Source organism: Camponotus floridanus, unplaced genomic scaffold (genome assembly GCF_003227725.1).
Source record: "Camponotus floridanus strain SB8 unplaced genomic scaffold, Cflo_v7.5 scaffold285, whole genome shotgun sequence".
NCBI lineage: Eukaryota > Metazoa > Arthropoda > Insecta > Hymenoptera > Formicidae > Camponotus > Camponotus floridanus.
Window position 1 is genome coordinate 7,207 of NW_020229420.1, and position 17,275 is coordinate 24,481.

Below are 17,275 nucleotides of genomic sequence, written 5' to 3' on the forward strand. Positions count from 1 at the left end.
AGAGGCGCGGATAGATCTTAAGCGCGATACGACGTATTTTTATAGATATGCGTAATGTATTTTATAGATATGCGTAATGTATTTTATTATCTTTAATGTTATACAATATATATAGTATATATGTTCGTTGCGACGCGTTACAATACGCGCGATATATTTTCTTATCTTTAATATTACAAATATATATATTCGTTGCCACGCGTTACAATACGCGTAATGTATCTTTTCGTCTGTAATATTACGCGAAAATATACGTATATTCGTCACAATATGTCGGCTTTGTCGATCCACGAATTATACGACCTGTCCATTCCCAGCCACTTCACGAGAACCGCGTCGCCCTTTCGGCGCAGCACTCTCTCCACGAGATACACGTCGGGATCGGAGACTCCCTGCAATTCGTGCTCGTAGAATCCGCCAGCTATCGACTCGCCGCGCGAATCCTTCAGCAGATACATCGCGGGATTCGTCTTTCGCACCTCGGCTACGCGGAAGATCTCCGCGGTCCAATTCGGCGTGTATCCCTTCTCGAACAGCGTCTTGTATTTGCTCACGCGCACGGGATCGTTCGGTCGAAATTTTCCTGGAGCGGCGATCTTCGGGTGGCTGTACACCGTCGACAGGAGTCTCGACGCTCGAACAGCCGTCACATCGATCGGACGCATCCCGATGTTCGATGCTTGCGAGCGTTGTACTCGGATATTAGACGCGGCAGCGCGTCGAGCCACTTGTACGTTCCGTTCAGCGTGAAGTACTTCCACATTGAGTTCTTGAGCGTGCGATTGAAACGCTCGACGATGGACGCTTTCAGCACCGAATACGTCGAGTAGTGATTGATTCCGTGTCTATCTACGAATCTTCGCACCTCGGCGTTGTAGAACTCCTTTCCTTTGTCGGTCTGCACATTCCTCGGGCGACGTCCGGAGGCGGCGCGTCACGCTCGACAGGGCTCGAGCGATCTCGTTGCCGCTCTTTCTCTTGAGCGGTCCGCCCACGCGCACTTGCTCAGAGCGTCGATGACGGTGAGTATGTAATTGTGGCCTCTGTTCTGTCCAGCGTAAGGACGCATCTCGACGACGTCCGCTTGCCACAGATCGTCGTATCCGCGCACCGTGACGCGGCGGCGGGGGAAGTTCTTTCTCGCTGGCGCGTGCAGCTCGTTCACGAGTCTCCGTTTCGCGGCGCTCATCTCGCCGTCTCTATTTTTTTTCTACCCTCTCTTCGACTGTTGCTTATCAGGAGTTTTAGCGCCCAGTTGTATGACTACCTTATTCGGATCGATCGTCTTAGAAATCGCAGCCGTCGCCGCCGCCGCCTTCGCCGCCGCCTTCGTCGCCGTCGTCGTCGTCGCGGCCGTTCTCCTCGCGAGTTCGTTCGCATCTTTCCTCAGTCGCGCCACCTCGACGTCTAGTTCTCGCAATTTCGCGTTGGAAGTCAGCGCCTTCGCCGTTAACTCCTGCAGCGTTGCTAACGTGCGACAGAGATCTCTCCAAAGCGCGCACTCGCTTCTCTGTTTTCTCGTCAATCTCCTCGCCGCGCAACGGAGGTCCCCAGTTCGCGCAACAGTTTGCTCGATGCGTCCCCGTTCGCCCGATTCGTCTCGACGGAGCTCTCCAGATCGCCCAGTCGCTTGTCGACGACCGCGCACGAGGCCGATCTCTCCGTCTCGACGGTCTCGATCCTCGTCGCGGCGAGCTCCTGCAGATTCTCCAGCGTTTGCAGCCGATTCTCGAAAGCGCTCCCTCTCGCGCGAATCTGCGTAACGTCGGTTTCCAGAGCGCTCGATCTTTCGGTCGCGGCGCTCTCGAGAGCGTCGATCTTCTTGCTCAGAGCGACGATTTTTTTCACCGACGAGGCCGCGTTGTTATCCACTCGCGTTCTCACGCTCTCGATAAGCTGGTGATTATTCGCCACGTTTGCTCTCACCACGTGTATAACGCTTTCGACGTAACTCTTGTTCGTCGCGTCGTCGTTGTTGGTCGGCCAGGTTACTCCTCGTATCTTGAAACGCCGCGCGTCGTAATGCAACGCGGAGGGAGAGACGTCGGAGATGGCCAGGCACAGCGCGTTATCGCGTACGTAATTTCGCAGAGATTCCACGCTCGCGCGCAATCTACCGCTCGTCGCGTCGCGACCGCGTCTTCTCCGCGTCGACACTCCGAACTTGCTCGCGAACATCGCGTCGTCGAACAAAGCGTGCGCGCGCGCCGCCGCGATCGTCTCACAGTATCTCGCTCGCCTCGCGGAGCTCCTCGATTATCGACAGGATCTTGTTGTCGTGAGCGTTGTTGCCGGCTTGACGAGAAACGTCCAGCAATCGAAGACGATCCACCAATTCGTTCGGATCGTCCCAGTGAACGTAGTCCACGGTGTCGGCGGTCGAGCGCATAGCCCGCGGCACGCGACCCCCACCGATTCTCTTCCTCGGACTGTCCGTCTGCAGGATCGGAGCTATGACGTGCTTGTACTTGTATCATTTGTTTCCTAGTACGGGCATGCGAATATTGTGCTCGCGCCTGTAAGCGTTAGTTTGCAGAAGTATGCTCCTATACGCGGCTTTGTCTCTCTCAGTGTACTTAAAATCGTCGGTAATTCTCTTGAATATCAATTCGTACAGACCGGGAGTACCGGCATATCTGACTCCGTCCACGAATATCGCGTCGTCGGCATCTATGTCGAATCGCTTGTTTCCGAGCATAGTGCCAGCGTCGGCGAAGTAGACTCCGTAAACGTGATCGAAATCGCTCGGCGCGCCGCCGCTGAGAAGAGCGCCCACGTACTTTCGCGCCAACGGGCCCAATTGATCGCGCAAGATGTCTCGCCCTCGAGGAGTCCGCAGAGACCATCTCACAGACGTTTCGAGCGTCGTCGGCGATCCGAGGAAGACGTCGTCGCTCGTTTCAAACGTCTTCTCGACGGGCGGCTGCGCGAAGAGGTCTCTGCTCGCGAATTCGCGCTGCTACGCGGGATACGCGTTCAACGCTCCCACGGGAGTGGAAGTCGTCGCGTTCAGACGGCGAGATCGCTTAGCTTTGAATCCTTTCGCCGACAGCGGCGGTAACGCGCTCTCCTTGGCCTCTTCCTCATCCTCATCGTCCTCCTCCTCCTCCTCTTCCGGCGCCTCCATTCTCTTGACGCCTCGCGCGAACGTCTCGTCGATCTCGCTCTTCGCCGGTTCCTTCTCTCTCGCGCCTCGCGCGGAATCGTCTCCAACGCGCTCAGCGATGCGTCGCAACGGTTCGACGATCGGTTTGAAACGCATCTCCAGAGCGCTATCGCTCTCCATCCTTCCGGTCTTCAACTCTGTGCTTCCTGCGAATCGACGCGCGCGTTCTCGCTATCTCTATCGCGGTTTTCTCGCGTCTGTCGACGTCCGTCATCGCACGTCGTTCCTCGGCGTCTCGCCTTCTCTTATCTCTCTCCCCTCTACGATCGCCGCCGTCTCGGGAAGACTGACTCATCCTCGGCGACGACGACGACGCTCTACGGCGTAATCGTTGAACTCTCGCCTGTATCTACCGTTGCGCAGCGCGCTATCTTTGTCGATCACTAGAAAACCGTATCGGTATTTCCAACACGCGCGACACAGCGCGTGAAAATCCTCGTACGACATATCGGTATTCACGTGATCGCTGTGCACGTGTTTCAGATTAGTGCCATCCTGCTTAAAGAGTTGTAACGCGCGGTTTTTCCCGTACCGCGAATTTCTGATTGCAGATAGCCGTCGGTTCCAGGTATAGAGAATAAGATGCACGTGTGTTTAAATGATGCGTTTATTTGTATATGTATACTGTACAAGTGTGTGTGGATATCTATGTATGTGTATATGTTTATAAGTGTGTAATGATCTGAGCGTGTGTGTGTGTTGATTCGGTCGCCGCGAGTGTGTTAAAGCGCGATAGTTCGATAAATCGCTTGTTCGTTTTAGAACGGGCGGCGGTGAGGCGCGATATAAGTATAAATTATATAATAACGGTAACAATAATAACGGTAATGTCTCGGGTCTCGAATAACAGGCGAGGACGCAGCCGCAATAATTGAGTACGCGAATGTCAATTATAATTTCGGGCTGGATGCGATCGTGCGGTTCCCGGTATTCGATGCGTTCTCGGCTTTCTTATCGCGCGTGTTTTTGTGCGGGTTTTTGTTGCGCTTACTTACGGCCGTCTGAATGATACGTTTAAAGCCCGGTGGGATGGCTCTTTAAATATTAATTTCTCCCCGAAGGATATTAGGAGTAGGACGGCGTCGCGACGCTAGCAAGCGTCGGAGGCGGCTCGTGTTCCACCTCGGGATAAGTGCGATACCTGAGAGTATATTCGGAGCGATTTCGAAGGCACCGATATCAATCGGCGGAGGCAGCGTTCGCATTACCTTCTGACCTTTCTAATTTCGCAGGATTTCCTCTTAATCTCGTAGCTTGCCTTCAGACTAGCTCGGCTAGGAGGATCTGAACTCAAGTGTCACCGGAGCCCTTTTTATATCGCTAAATACGGCTAATTACGCCGGCGTATTTCTTATTAATCCCCACCGGGCGGCGGAAAAAATAACGGTATATTCGCGCGGGGTTCTCATTTGGCGGCTCCCGGCGACGGTGCTCGGGATGCCGCGTGCGGTTCTCAATCGGCGGCTCCCGGCCGACGGTGTTCTGTCGGACTTCCTACCCGGCTTTTTGCTAAGTTTCAAAAAGTGGGCACACAGCCCTCTGCCTCTGCCCGACCGGTGGTCGTCGGGCGGCAGCTTCCGGCTGATGTTTGCCGGGAAACGATGCATTCCGGGGTGCATCGTTACATCATATCAATAGATTTGCGTTGTCGCGTATCAGATGTTTGGGTATCTTAGCGTACGATTGGCACAGATAGAAGCAGTCGACCTTCGCGTGACGCCCCATGGCGAAGTACTCTCTCACGACGTCCTGTTTGTCGCAGGCCATGTCGTCGAACACGAATATCGAGTTCGGCAACGCCTCGCTAGGCGGAATGACGTCAGCGTTGTTCGAATACGTGAAGTAACCGATATCCCGCATAGGTTTCAACAATTTCTCCAGATATCGATATTTAGGCTGATGCAACGATTTCGAGTAAACGTACACGTTCTCGAATCGCACGCCGTGCGGGCTCTCCAGAAGGCTTATCAGCACGTTCGTTTTACCGCAATTAGAGGGACCGCTGATTACGCAGCGAATCGCGGTCGGTAACAGATTACCGTGTTTTCGCGGTTCCTCGTTCATCGAGTTGGATACTCTTATCGCGATCGGTTGATGCACGAAACGCATCGTTTTTTCTCACTCTCTCTCTCCTCTCGCGATTCTTCCTCGTTGTCGCGAGCGAATCTGCGTCTCAGTGCGTAGACTCGCGCGCGCGCGAGCAACGAGCGCGGATTCGTCCTCGCGAACGTATATATAGGGAGAAAAAAAACGATCGCGCAGTTAGGCGTGTCCGATCGACGGTGACGCGATAAAGTTACGCGCGCGCGCGCGACGCTTCGTAATGTTTATTCTATTGGTGAACGATTCCAATATTCTCGGACTCAACGTCGATCAGTTGCAGTACGTTTCGAAGAAGCTTCTGCTGGACAAGTACGGCAATTTCGTCGATCGATTGTGGGAGAGATTGCCTGTATATCTGAAAGACGATTCGGACGTGCAGCGTTATCGCCTCTGTCACAAGCATCACAATCAGCCGTAGCAAGACACGCACATCGACGGTCCGCCGCCGTGCATCAGACTGCAAAATGTGCCGGGAGAACAAAATGGCGTGACTATAAGCGCGTCGACGATCGAGGCGTATGAGATACGCTGAGGGTCGCGACGGCAGTCGTCGGCGGTAGCGGTTTGCTCAATGGAACTATAAACGCTCTTCCGTTCGAACTACATATACCGGGATATCAGTTTTGCGGTCCCGGTACTCGTCTCGCGAAGCGGCTCGCGCGAAGCGATCGAGGCGTCAATCCGCTGGACGCGGCTTGCCGCGAGCACGACATTGCCTATTCGCGGAGCGACGATCTCGCCGATCGGCACGTCGCGGATCGGGCGCTCGGAGCGAGAGCGTTCGAGCGTATCCGGGCTGGGGATTCGACTCTCGGCGAGAGAGCGGCGGCGTCGGCCGTATGGGCGGTTATGAAAGCGAAGACGAAACTAGGAATGTGTATGGCTGGAACGCGAAGAGGCGCGAGAAAGAGCGGCAAGAGAAGAACGACCTCGACGAGGAGGAGGACGACGAGAGGACGGGTTCTTCCCGCGACGAAACGCGGCGGCTTCCTGCCGCTGTTGCCGGCGCTCGGAGCTTTAGGATCGCTGATCGGCGAAGCGGCCGGCATGGCGAAGATGGTGAACGATGGTAAGGCCGCGCGTCGACAATTGGAGGAGCTGCAGCGACACAATCGAGCGATGGAGGGCCGCGGTTTGATCTCGCGCCTTACAAGCGCGGCGGAAGCATCGCGAGACGAGGCGGACGAACGGTTAGGAGGAAGAAAAAAAAAATCGCGCCTTCGCGCGCGTTAGACGACGTCGTAGCTCCGATCGGCGTCACGACGAACGAACAGTTGAATAGCGCGGCAAAGCGCGCTCGCATGCGTCACTTCAGAGGTGTGTTCATGCGCGACACGTTGCCGGCGCGAGTTCGTCGCGACGAGAGTGGAATCGTGAACCTGGACAACTCCTTGGGGCCGGGCACGCATTGGGTGGCGTATGCTAAAAGGGGAAAAGACGATATCTACTTCGACGCTTTCGGCAATCTTCGGCCGTCTCGAGAATTCGTGCGTTATCTAGGACGCGACACGCGCATCGCGTACAATCGCGACCCTCAGCAGACGTACGATCAGAGCGTCTGCGGACAATTGTGCCTGCGCTTCCTTCGACGAGTCGATTAGGGAAGAGGAAGGAGGAAGCCCTTCGGTCTCTAACGGCGATAGCGCGCGTCATCATGTCGCTGATTTTCACGTTAACCGGAAGAAGCAACGTTCTCACGACGAGTTACTTTCCGCATCTCGATCTGAGCGACGACGATTACGAGCTCGGTCTGATCAATTTCGAGACCTACACGATTCCGAACGTGAATTCCTCGAACAATAAATTTTACTTTCGACGACAACGACGAGACGATCACGATCCCGATCGGATCCTACGAGCTGCGCGACATAAGCGCGTACCTGAGAGCCGCGATTCTTCGAAAACGGCGATGACCGCCGAGCGCGAGTACTGGAGGAAGAGACGGCGACGATGGCGCCAGCGACGGCGATGACGACGAATATCTGTACGACGTCGAGGACGCGGAGGACGAGAGCGGCGATCGCGTTCTCGCGCTACGCGGTAACGACAATATGAGAAGCGAAATCAAATGCGCGTACCGAATTAATTTCACCAAACCGAACAATATCGGATCGTTATTAGGTTTCTCCCAGTCTCGTGTATTGCAACCGAACAAATGGTACGCGTCCGACGAGCCCGTAAGTATTATCGCGGTTAACACGATTCGCAGTGCAACCTGACGACGGGCGCGTACGTGAACGGGAGATCCGCCCACGCGTTACACGAATTCGCGCCGAACGTCATGCCGGGATATAAAGTGTCGGAGATCCCGAGATCATTTATCTGCCGGTCATCGCGCGACTCGTGACCGACGTATCGCTGCGCGTCGTCGATCAGGACGGTTGATTGATCGATTTCCGCGGCGAAGAGATCTCGATTCGATTGCACGTGCGACGCAGACGATAGAGAGCGCGCGGCGAGACGCGAGGACGGGGTAGGGAACGGGGCGATGCTCGTTGTGCGCGAATCTAGCGTCGCGACGTCGCATCGCGGCGGCAGCGGCGGCGACCGCGATCACGTCGCGGGAATTCGAATCGCGCGCTCGAGAGAGAGGAGCGTCGGGGGATTGTCCGCCGCCAACGTCGCTATTCTGCGATCCATGGGTTTCGTCGTACCGAAAGCCGCGCGATAGTTCGACGACATGAGGGACATTCTGAGCATCGGCGGGGAACCCGTCTTCGACGATCGCATCGTGAAGATCGATAGTCACACGTACAATCCGTACGCCAACACCACTTTCGGATACAGCGACGAGATACGAATACCCATACAACAGCAGGACCTGTACACGCTGCCGTGCGAGAGTTTTCTCTGCGTCGAAGGTAGACTGCATACGAAGAATAATACGCTGCCCGCGTCGAGCGGCGATTCGGGTAAGCCTGCTTCGGTCTCTATGGAGCCGTCCGTGTCCTCGACGCCGGCGTGGCTCGTGAACAATTGCGTCGCCTTTATGTTCGAGGGATACGTTACGAGCTCGATGGCGTGGAGATCGATCGTAATCGCAACGTCGGAATAACTAGCACGATCAAGAACTACGCCTCGCTGACGGCCGAACGAGGCAAGATCTTGAAGAACGCCGGATGGGATCTCGCGACTGGACCGAGCGGCGTCGCGTCGACGGGCGACATCAACTTTTGCGTTCCTCTCGATACGCTGCTAGGTTTCTGCGAGGATTATAGGCGCGTCGTCATCAACGCGCGTCACGAGCTGATTCTGATAAGAGCGCGAAACGACAACAATTGTCTGATATCGCGTGAGGAATTCGAGCCAAGAGTCGAGCTCGCGAAGATACAGTGGTGCGTGCCGACACGTGGTGCGTGCCGACATGTGGTGTTGAATGACGTCAATAAATTATCGCTGTTGCGCACGTTGGACAGCGGTAGATATCTGAGCGCGCCCTTTCGCTCGTGGGATCTCTACGAGTTTCCGCTCCTGCAGAGCACGACCAAACACTCGTGGGCCGTAAAAGCGGCCACGCAGCTCGAGAAACCGCGTTACGTCATCTTCGCGTTGCAGACCGGAAGGAAGAACGTCCTGTCGCAGGACGCTTCCAGATTCGACGCGTGCAATCTGACCAACGTAAAGTTGTATCTCAATTCCGACTTCTATCCGTACGACGATATGAATTTGGACTTCGATAAGAACAAGATCGCCGTACTGTACGACGCCTACGCGAGATTTCGACGAACGTATTACGGATCCGCGAGCGACGAGACGCTCCTAACTATGAACAAATTTCTATACTGCGGCCCGCTCGTGGTGATAGATTGTTCCCGCCAAAACGAAGCGGTTAAGAGCGCCACTGTGGACGTTCGTCTGCAGAATTTGACTGCAAGGACAACGTTCCTTCTAACACCACGGCGTACTGCCTAATCATTCACGATCGCGTGGTGGAGTACAATCCGCTGACGAACGTCGTGCGTAAGATCCTGTAAGACGGCGCGTTGAATGGGGGGAGAGAGAGGAAACTCGAAACCGCGAAGATATGTGGGAGAGACGCGAATAAACGTCAGTCTCTCGCGAATAAACGTCAGTCTCTCGCGACGATGACCGCGACGACGGTCACGGGCGATATCGCCCCGCCGATCTTCGTCGATCTGCAGGGCTTCGTCATCTACGAGCGATTCGTGACGAAGGAGATGGCGATACTCGCGAACGGCAGAGATCTGACGCATCACGTCTTTCGCGCGCCGATGTCGTGGAATTTGCTGACGAAGAGCGAGAAGTCGCAGGCCTGTTGGCTGACTCTTAATCACCACGAATTCCACTGGACCGACGGACACGTGGAGTATAGGCACGAACGCCGCGGTGACGATCTACGTCAAGGGTCGCGAGAAGAAGAAGTGGCTGACTGACATCGCGGGAGAGGTCGCGGAGCAGCGCGACCTGACGATCGAGACTATCGACGCTGATTACGAGGATATCGGACCCCTTCGAACGCTAGCCACGACTCGTGTCTATCGCTACGACTATCACTCGAAAAATTGCGCCTTGGAAAACGTGTGCAAACTGCACAACTGGTGGTTGGAGAGACGCGATCAATTGCGCGATATGTGAATAGAGACGCGTCGCACGTTTTCCGCATCGTAGATTAGTTTCGCGCGTACTCTTATCGACGACTAACTTTTTTATCTCGCGCGCGTCGACTTATCGCCTACCTAGAAAAGTATTATTAATACTTAGAAAGATACTATTAATACACTAAGAAAAAAATAATATTAATATTAATATTAAGAAAAATAATATTAAAATAATTGTTAAGGATTCGCTCTGAATCGCGCATAAAATTATTACCCCCGGTCATCCTAGCGCCATCCGTTTGCGCACTATCGAATCCGCGTTCACGTACGCCGTTACTTTTTCAAAAATCATCCAGGATCCGCGTGATCACGCGAAATAATACACGGTCCTGGCCAATAAACAGGCTTACATATCACGCGATCTGACGTAATGATCAGGGATACGTCGAGGTCCGATCATACGATCCGTGATCAAATCTTTATCTATCGGGAGAAAGGCTTTCTCCCCGAGAGTCTTCCGTTTTCCATCATAGTGATCGGAGCGTAATACGGAGAGTAAAAATAGTGCAAATTCGAGAGTTCGCTATAATCTTACCGAGCAAAGTTAAGATTCGTTTCATTAGTCTCACGCGTGTGAAATCCTTAAACCGCGAGCCTCAATCATTGTAACAGTTTCGCGAAGTAACATTGCGCGCCAGTCGTGTCCGCAGTGCACGTGAACAGTTCAAACGCGAGTGCCGGGATCTTTCGGAGCGTCTCCACTCTCAGCAAGAGGCGGAGCCTTCGTCGTACCGCAACTCCGTTCAAGCGAACTGGGCGTCTCTCTCGCTCTCACGCGAACGGCCGACCAAGCGCCGTCTCGCTCGCTCTCACGCGAACGGCTGATAGAGCGCCGTCTCGCTCGCTCTCACGCGAACGGCCGATAGAGCGCCGTCTCGCTCGCTCTCCCGCGAGCCGTGAACAGGGCGGTTTCGCGTATTCATAGATAGCCACAAGTCAGCTATCTATCTCAAAATTGGGCGAACCGACGTGTATAGTGCGGTCTCGCTTGAACTCTAGTACGAGCGGCATAACGCCGTCTCTCTCGCATTCGTGGCGAGTCGTGTATAGTGCGGTCTCGCTCGAACTCTAGTACGAGCGGCATAACGCCGTCTCTCTCGCATTCGTGGCGAGCCGTGAACAATGCGGTTTCGCGTATTCATAGATAGCCACGAGTCAGCTATCTATCTCAAAATTGGGCGAACCGACGTGCATAGTGCGGTCTCGCTCGAACTCTAGTACGAGCGGCATAACGCCGTCTCTCTCGCATTCGTGGCGAGTCGTGTATAGTGCGGTCTCGCTCGAACTCTAGTACGAACGGCATAACGCCGTCTCTCTCGCATTCGTGGCGAGTCGTGTATAGTGCGGTCTCGCTCGAACTCTATTACGAGCGGCATAACGCCATCTCTCTCGCATTCGTGGCGAGTCGTGTATAGTGCGGTCTCGCTCGAACTCTAGTACGAGCGGCATAACGCCGTCTCTCTCGCATTCGTGGCGAGTCGTGTATAGTGCGGTCTCGCTCGAACTCTAGTACGAACGGCATAACGCCGTCTCTCTCGCATTCGTGGCGAGTCGTGTATAGTGCGGTCTCGCTCGAACTCTAGTACGAACGGCATAACGCCGTCTCTCTCGCATTCGTGGCGAGTCGTGTATAGTGCGGTCTCGCTCGAACTCTAGTACGAGCGGCATAACGCCGTCTCTCTCGCATTTGTGTCGAGTCGTGAACAGTGCGGTTCGCGTATTCGCAGATAGCAATATTCATTCTATCTATATCGGACCAGCGGACTGACGTGTATAGTGCGGTCTCGCTCAAACTCTTTTCCGAGCGGCATAACGCCGTCTCGCTTCAATTCGTGCGTATGTTTGTTAAGGGCGCGATCGCGCTCGATCTCGCTAACAGCTGATCGATAGCTGTCTCGCTCACTCTCACGCGATCCGCGTACTGGTGCGCTCTCACCCTACATCGCGTCTTGAGGCCGGCAAACGGGTACAATATTGTGACTTTAACAATAAACGGACAGTAATTCGCTCACTGGTCTTACTGTAACACATTAAATCGCCATTGCACACAATTTCATTCCTATCGAGTATTTCTTTCGCGATCACGCACTGAGAGAGCTTGCGATACCCCCGCGGGTATGTGCCGGCATAGTTCAATCGCGCTTACCCGGTTTTACAAAATTCGCGAATCGAAAGCGCGATCCCGAACAATAATATTAAAATAATATTAATTAGTGAATAACGTTAACTCGTATCGCGCCTACGCGGTGTTCAAACTCATAATCGGCATTTCGATAATCAAAATCAATTAATAAAATCAATTAAATTCAAAGTTTCAAAATCAACGGGCGTCAAAGAAACTTCTCGAAACGTCTGTTTTCTACAAACACTCAATCGGTCGATTTAGTTTCTATTTTTTCTAACGACCAAGAAACACTCATCATGCTCGTTGACAACAACATTGTCAACCGTCGACAAAATCAGAGCAACATATGGGCATGCGCGCCCATACGTCACGATTAGCTGATCGCCAATCAGCTGATCAAAAAAGATCGTGCGCATGGCAAATGTAAAAATTTCAACTCCTGACCTCATCGGCGGCCAATAATGCGCGGCGTCCTGAGGTCACCGCCAAAATACGAAAACTATTGGCCCACGTTGCAACGGGCCCGAAAATTCTGCCTGCTATATAAAGAGCACCGCACATGGGCACGGGGAAGTCTTGCGCTTTTTCTAAGACGTGCTCTTTTGAACTTATCGCTTTGTTACACCGCTATTTCACACCGCTTATAACGACCGCTATTCTTTTGGACTTCGATTATCCGCGCGTTTCCGACGATCAGCCCACTGCACCGCTCGCGATATCTCACATAACAACTTATCGCCTTTTGCACCGCGCGCTTACTGTGAATCGTAATCACCGAACACTTGTCACCTTTATATTTTTGACACGAATAAAGTCTCGTCCTTTTATTAACCGAAGGCAAAATATCTTTTCTCTGACGATCTTGCACCTTCCTCAATTCACTGCCGGACTCGCTTGCGAACACGCGGTTAAACGCATTTTCCAGCACTTCTTCCGGAGCAATCGAGAATTTATCGCGCCTCATTAAATTACCTCGTTATATTTCCGTCGGACGATTTTTTCATACCGCCTTAGATTATAGCATTAGCATTAGCATTCGACGGAATCATAACGACTCGGCGATAGCGATATCGCGCGATTTTTTCATACCGCCTTAGATTATCGCATTAGCATTCAACGGAATCATAACGACTGCGATAGTAATATCACAGGTATAAATTAACGCCGAGAGACCGTTTTTCCTCAGAATGAGTCTCGCGATCGCGTTATTGAGTGCGTCTGATATTGCGAGTGTTCTCAGTGCATCCAGTGTTCCTAGTGCGTCCAGTATTCATTCATTCTCAGAGTTATTTCTTCGCGCGAACGACGATGAGCGACAATGAAATTTCGAGACTGCGAAGGATGCTCCACGAATGCACGTTCACGCCGTGGATGTGCGTGTGGAAGATAAAGTACATCAGAAATCTCATGGATGCGATCCTCAATATAGCGGTAACGTGGAACATAAGTACCCATTCATCATCGTTCTTTATTCTTTCGTTCTCCTTCGAGGAAAAATATGACGCACATTGATCGCGCGACATTTTTCATAGTTCGAGAAGGAGGTGAAGATCCGAGGATTTGTGAACATACGCCGCCGACATTAGATACGATAAACAAGACTGAAGCAACGGCGATTCTTAAACTCGTTATGGTGCGACCGGCCGTCCTATAGAAAATGGGAGAAGCGCTCCCCTAATATCTACGCCGATGTGACGTCCCGCCATTTTTAAAATTACTAGATTTAGTTACTATTCGCTTATCCATCTTGCTTCTTTATTATAACCATGGAGTAAGAACGAATATTCGATTTTACTAATTATAATCCGAATTTATTCGTTATTATTATTGATTTTAATTTTAATATATGAATTATAACATTCCACGCTTGCTTACCGTTCCTATTATACACGGTTATTTAACCTGCTAATTAACTATGTACCCCTTAATCAATACATAATAAGGACTTTTTATACATATTAAATTTAAAAATTAGATTTAAATAAATGCGACCAAAATAGATAATTACGTAAATAAGGTATTTCAAGGAAACTATTAACTAAAAAGAAGAAATTATTTAAGAAATTATTCTATTAATTAGATTAATTTTAAATGAATAACTACCAAACCATTTTAACTCTTTGAAATGCTTTATTTAATTCATTATTAATCCACAACCAGTGTAAATAATTTCCTTTATATGCTGTAACTTAAATTTGATTATTTCATCTAAATCGAGTTATATTTCTAAATCTTTTCTAAAATATAAGGGAAGTTATACATATAACGATTCTATAATCTCAATACTATTGCGTTAGACATTAGTATTAAAATTAAGAACGAATAACTTTTGCGCGAGGTAATCAAAGAGGAAGTCATAAATATGTCAAACATCGACTTTTCGGAGACGTCAACCGACACCTCCGATGAAATTCACGCGTTACCCTTTGATCACCGCCGCGTTTCGATGAAAAGATATCTATGTCTAAACAATTGATAAGAAAATTCGGTGGTGCTTCCGAGAACGACGTGGTCCGATGAAGAAATCACCTTACTCGAGAATTCCTTTAGCAAAAGATCATGCAAGTAACAAAGGAATTACCAGTATATAAACCCCGGATTTCGGGCGCGAAACACAGTAGTAATAACAACCATTCAGTAGAAAGGACTTGCTACCAGTCGTTTTGTCAAGTGTCGCTATTATTCGTATATCCTAGTTATTAATAATAATTAAGTTAACTTTTGTCAATTTGCAATTTCTCTCGGTGGACTTCGAATAAAGAGCTATAATTGTGCATATCTACCGTGTCCATTTTTTGGAAAGACCCAGACCTCCCGTATACGAAGGCGACTACAATCAACAGAATTTCATCTTGCGGTGGTAAGTACCAGATTCTTTTATATTCTTTATTTTAATCTCTCGGTTTCAAACTCAATTGTTCGTTCACCTTCCTTGCATTCATTATACCTCCTGAAACAAGAGATAGAAGATCAAATAAATAAATAATAATACTGTCAAGCACCGGCATGCTGCTGATGGTATTCCTTTCCTAATCAACATAAAATCGCAATACTTTATCATTTTATTCTGGCAAGCGTCAAGATAATTATTAATTAAAATTATATAGCTCTCATCCGTTAAGCGTCGAGTACCTCCTTCCTTTAAGATCTCTCCAGGCATCCTCTGTCATGCCGGAGACTTCTGCATTCTCCTGTTTTTACTCCAAAAAGATTCCTTATTAGTTTAGCCGACCCCAGATTTCCATCGTCTCCGGGCATCCACTGTTATGCCGGAGGCATCCTAATTTCCTTAAATCAATTCATTAATCGGCGTTTTACGGAATATATATATATAAACGAAATTTGAAATTATATAATCTACTGTATTCAACTCAAACGTCTTTCCTTATACAGGGAAACAGCATCTTCTCGGTGCCGCCTGAAAACCTTCTTGTTCTTTCTCCCTTTTCCAGTCGCTTCCGGGCATCCTCTGTCATGCCGGATGCATCCTAATTTCCTTACTCTTATACAAACTCCGTCATCCTAACGTTACTCCACCTTAAGAGTTCCGTCGTCCCCGGGCATCCTCTGTCATGCCGGAGACATCCATATCCTTGTAAATTACTGACGTTTTAGTTGAACTAAATAAAAAGAAATGTATCTTTTTCGTTATTGTAAAATTTGATCACTTGAGCTGACGCTAATCAGATAGTATATCACCAAAAGAGAATATCCACTGATTTCCTCAATCAATGGTGAACTCACAACTAAATTCTAAAAAGAAAAGACATAGAGCGGGAAAAATAACCAGAGAATACCGTGATATCTCTCGATTCCGTCGATATCAAAGAATAAAGGCAAACTCAAATCTTAGTTACGTAAAATCCGTTAGAAGGGTCTTCTTCCCTGAAAGTTTTATATCAACTCTAAAAAACAAAGCTAAATTTCTCTTTTATTTACCTCTAAAATTTATATCACAGAAATTCTATCAATCTATTACTACAACCATAGAGTTTGACTCTTTTTACAACTATTACCTAGAGATCATCAAATATCAGGATATCATTGAAGGCCCATCCTCTGAACAAGGAGATCTAATAAATCAATTAAAATATCAATTACCAGAAAACCACTATGAAATAGAGAATTACCTACAGACTCTCCAATAAAGCCTTCTTGTAATGATAAAGATTTTTTCGCGCTAACAACCGATGAACAAACTCAAATCCTCGAAATCTTATTAGAGTTCATAGCTCACTATATCTCGGGTGACATTGATATCGATCAATTAATGTTTTTGATAGAGAATTTTGAAATCCCATTCTAATAGATATTTAGTATATACGTATATAATCTCATCTTAAAGTTTCGCGGCTTCTACAAATTTTTCCGCCATCGATAAGTCAGATCCTCGCTCTCGGCATCCCCAAGGTATAGCCGGTGTAAGCAGGTTGCCTTGAAAATAAAGAGAGCGCACTTTACTCTAGAACCGAGGTATCTGGGGGAAAAGTAAGTCACTGAGACGTGACACCGACATATTTCGGGTGAGAATATTATTCGGTATGGAGCCGCTCGTCTCGGATCGCACGTTTAAAACCGAAGATTTCTGCGACGACGATTCTCCTGTGGAGATATGGTACGATGACGTGAGCTCGATCGAAGAAACGAGCTCCGTCTGCACAGACGACAGCGGATTTTAACTGAGGTATGGGTCTCTTTTAGCATAACGCGCCGTTCTTTCCTTTCGTGTATCTCGATACGAATTATTAATACATGGCTTTACATATTTCAGACGTCTCGTCAATCTCGACGTCGAAGAACGGCGTCGAAGGACGGTGCCGAAGGACGGCATCGAAGGACAGCGTCGAAGGACAGCGCCTTCCCATCCTCCCGATCTCCGCCCGCATCGCCCCCCCCCACCCCTTGCGCGCGTCGTTCGAACGCTTCTTAGAATTTTTTTGCTAACCACTGCCGATCTGAAAACGACAAAAACTCCTTGATTCCATTCGGTTTATTCAGTTTGTATCGTTCGCTACCATATGACGGACGTGTCGGCACACTCTTTCAGATACACGGTCATCTATATTCGTCTCCATATTCATACAATCCTTTTATAGGGTCATTTATGGGTCATTTATGAGTCATTTATGGTTGATTTATAGGTCATTTATGGTTGATTTATAGGTCATTTATGGTTCATTTATGGTTCATTTATGATTCATTTATAGGTTATTTATGGGCTATTTATAAATAGCTTCCCAGGTAGCAGAGTGATTAAATCTT

At 49.7% G+C, this 17,275-nt stretch overlaps 3 protein-coding genes across 3 annotated transcripts; 1 reads left to right on the plus strand and 2 right to left on the minus strand.

Annotated features, from left to right (window-relative positions):
- Positions 1-263: 263 nt before the first annotated feature.
- On the minus strand, positions 264-665 carry LOC112638310. The gene has a single exon (XM_025409811.1). It carries the CDS (start codon positions 663-665, stop codon positions 264-266), a length of 402 nt encoding a protein of 133 aa, XP_025265596.1.
- Positions 666-1,210: 545 nt separating this feature from the next.
- On the minus strand, positions 1,211-2,178 carry LOC112638311 (secreted 45 kDa protein-like). Its single transcript, XM_025409812.1, has 2 exons — positions 1,543-2,178; positions 1,211-1,456 (listed from the first exon to the last, which is right to left on the minus strand). Exons 1-2 carry the CDS (start codon positions 2,176-2,178, stop codon positions 1,211-1,213), a joined length of 882 nt encoding a protein of 293 aa, XP_025265597.1.
- Positions 2,179-7,949: 5,771 nt separating this feature from the next.
- Positions 7,950-9,181, plus strand: LOC112638312. The gene is made up of 2 exons (XM_025409813.1): positions 7,950-8,181; positions 8,268-9,181. The coding sequence occupies exons 1-2, from the start codon at positions 7,950-7,952 to the stop codon at positions 9,179-9,181; spliced, it is 1,146 nt and encodes a 381-aa protein (XP_025265598.1).
- The last annotated feature ends 8,094 nt before the right edge of the window (positions 9,182-17,275 follow it).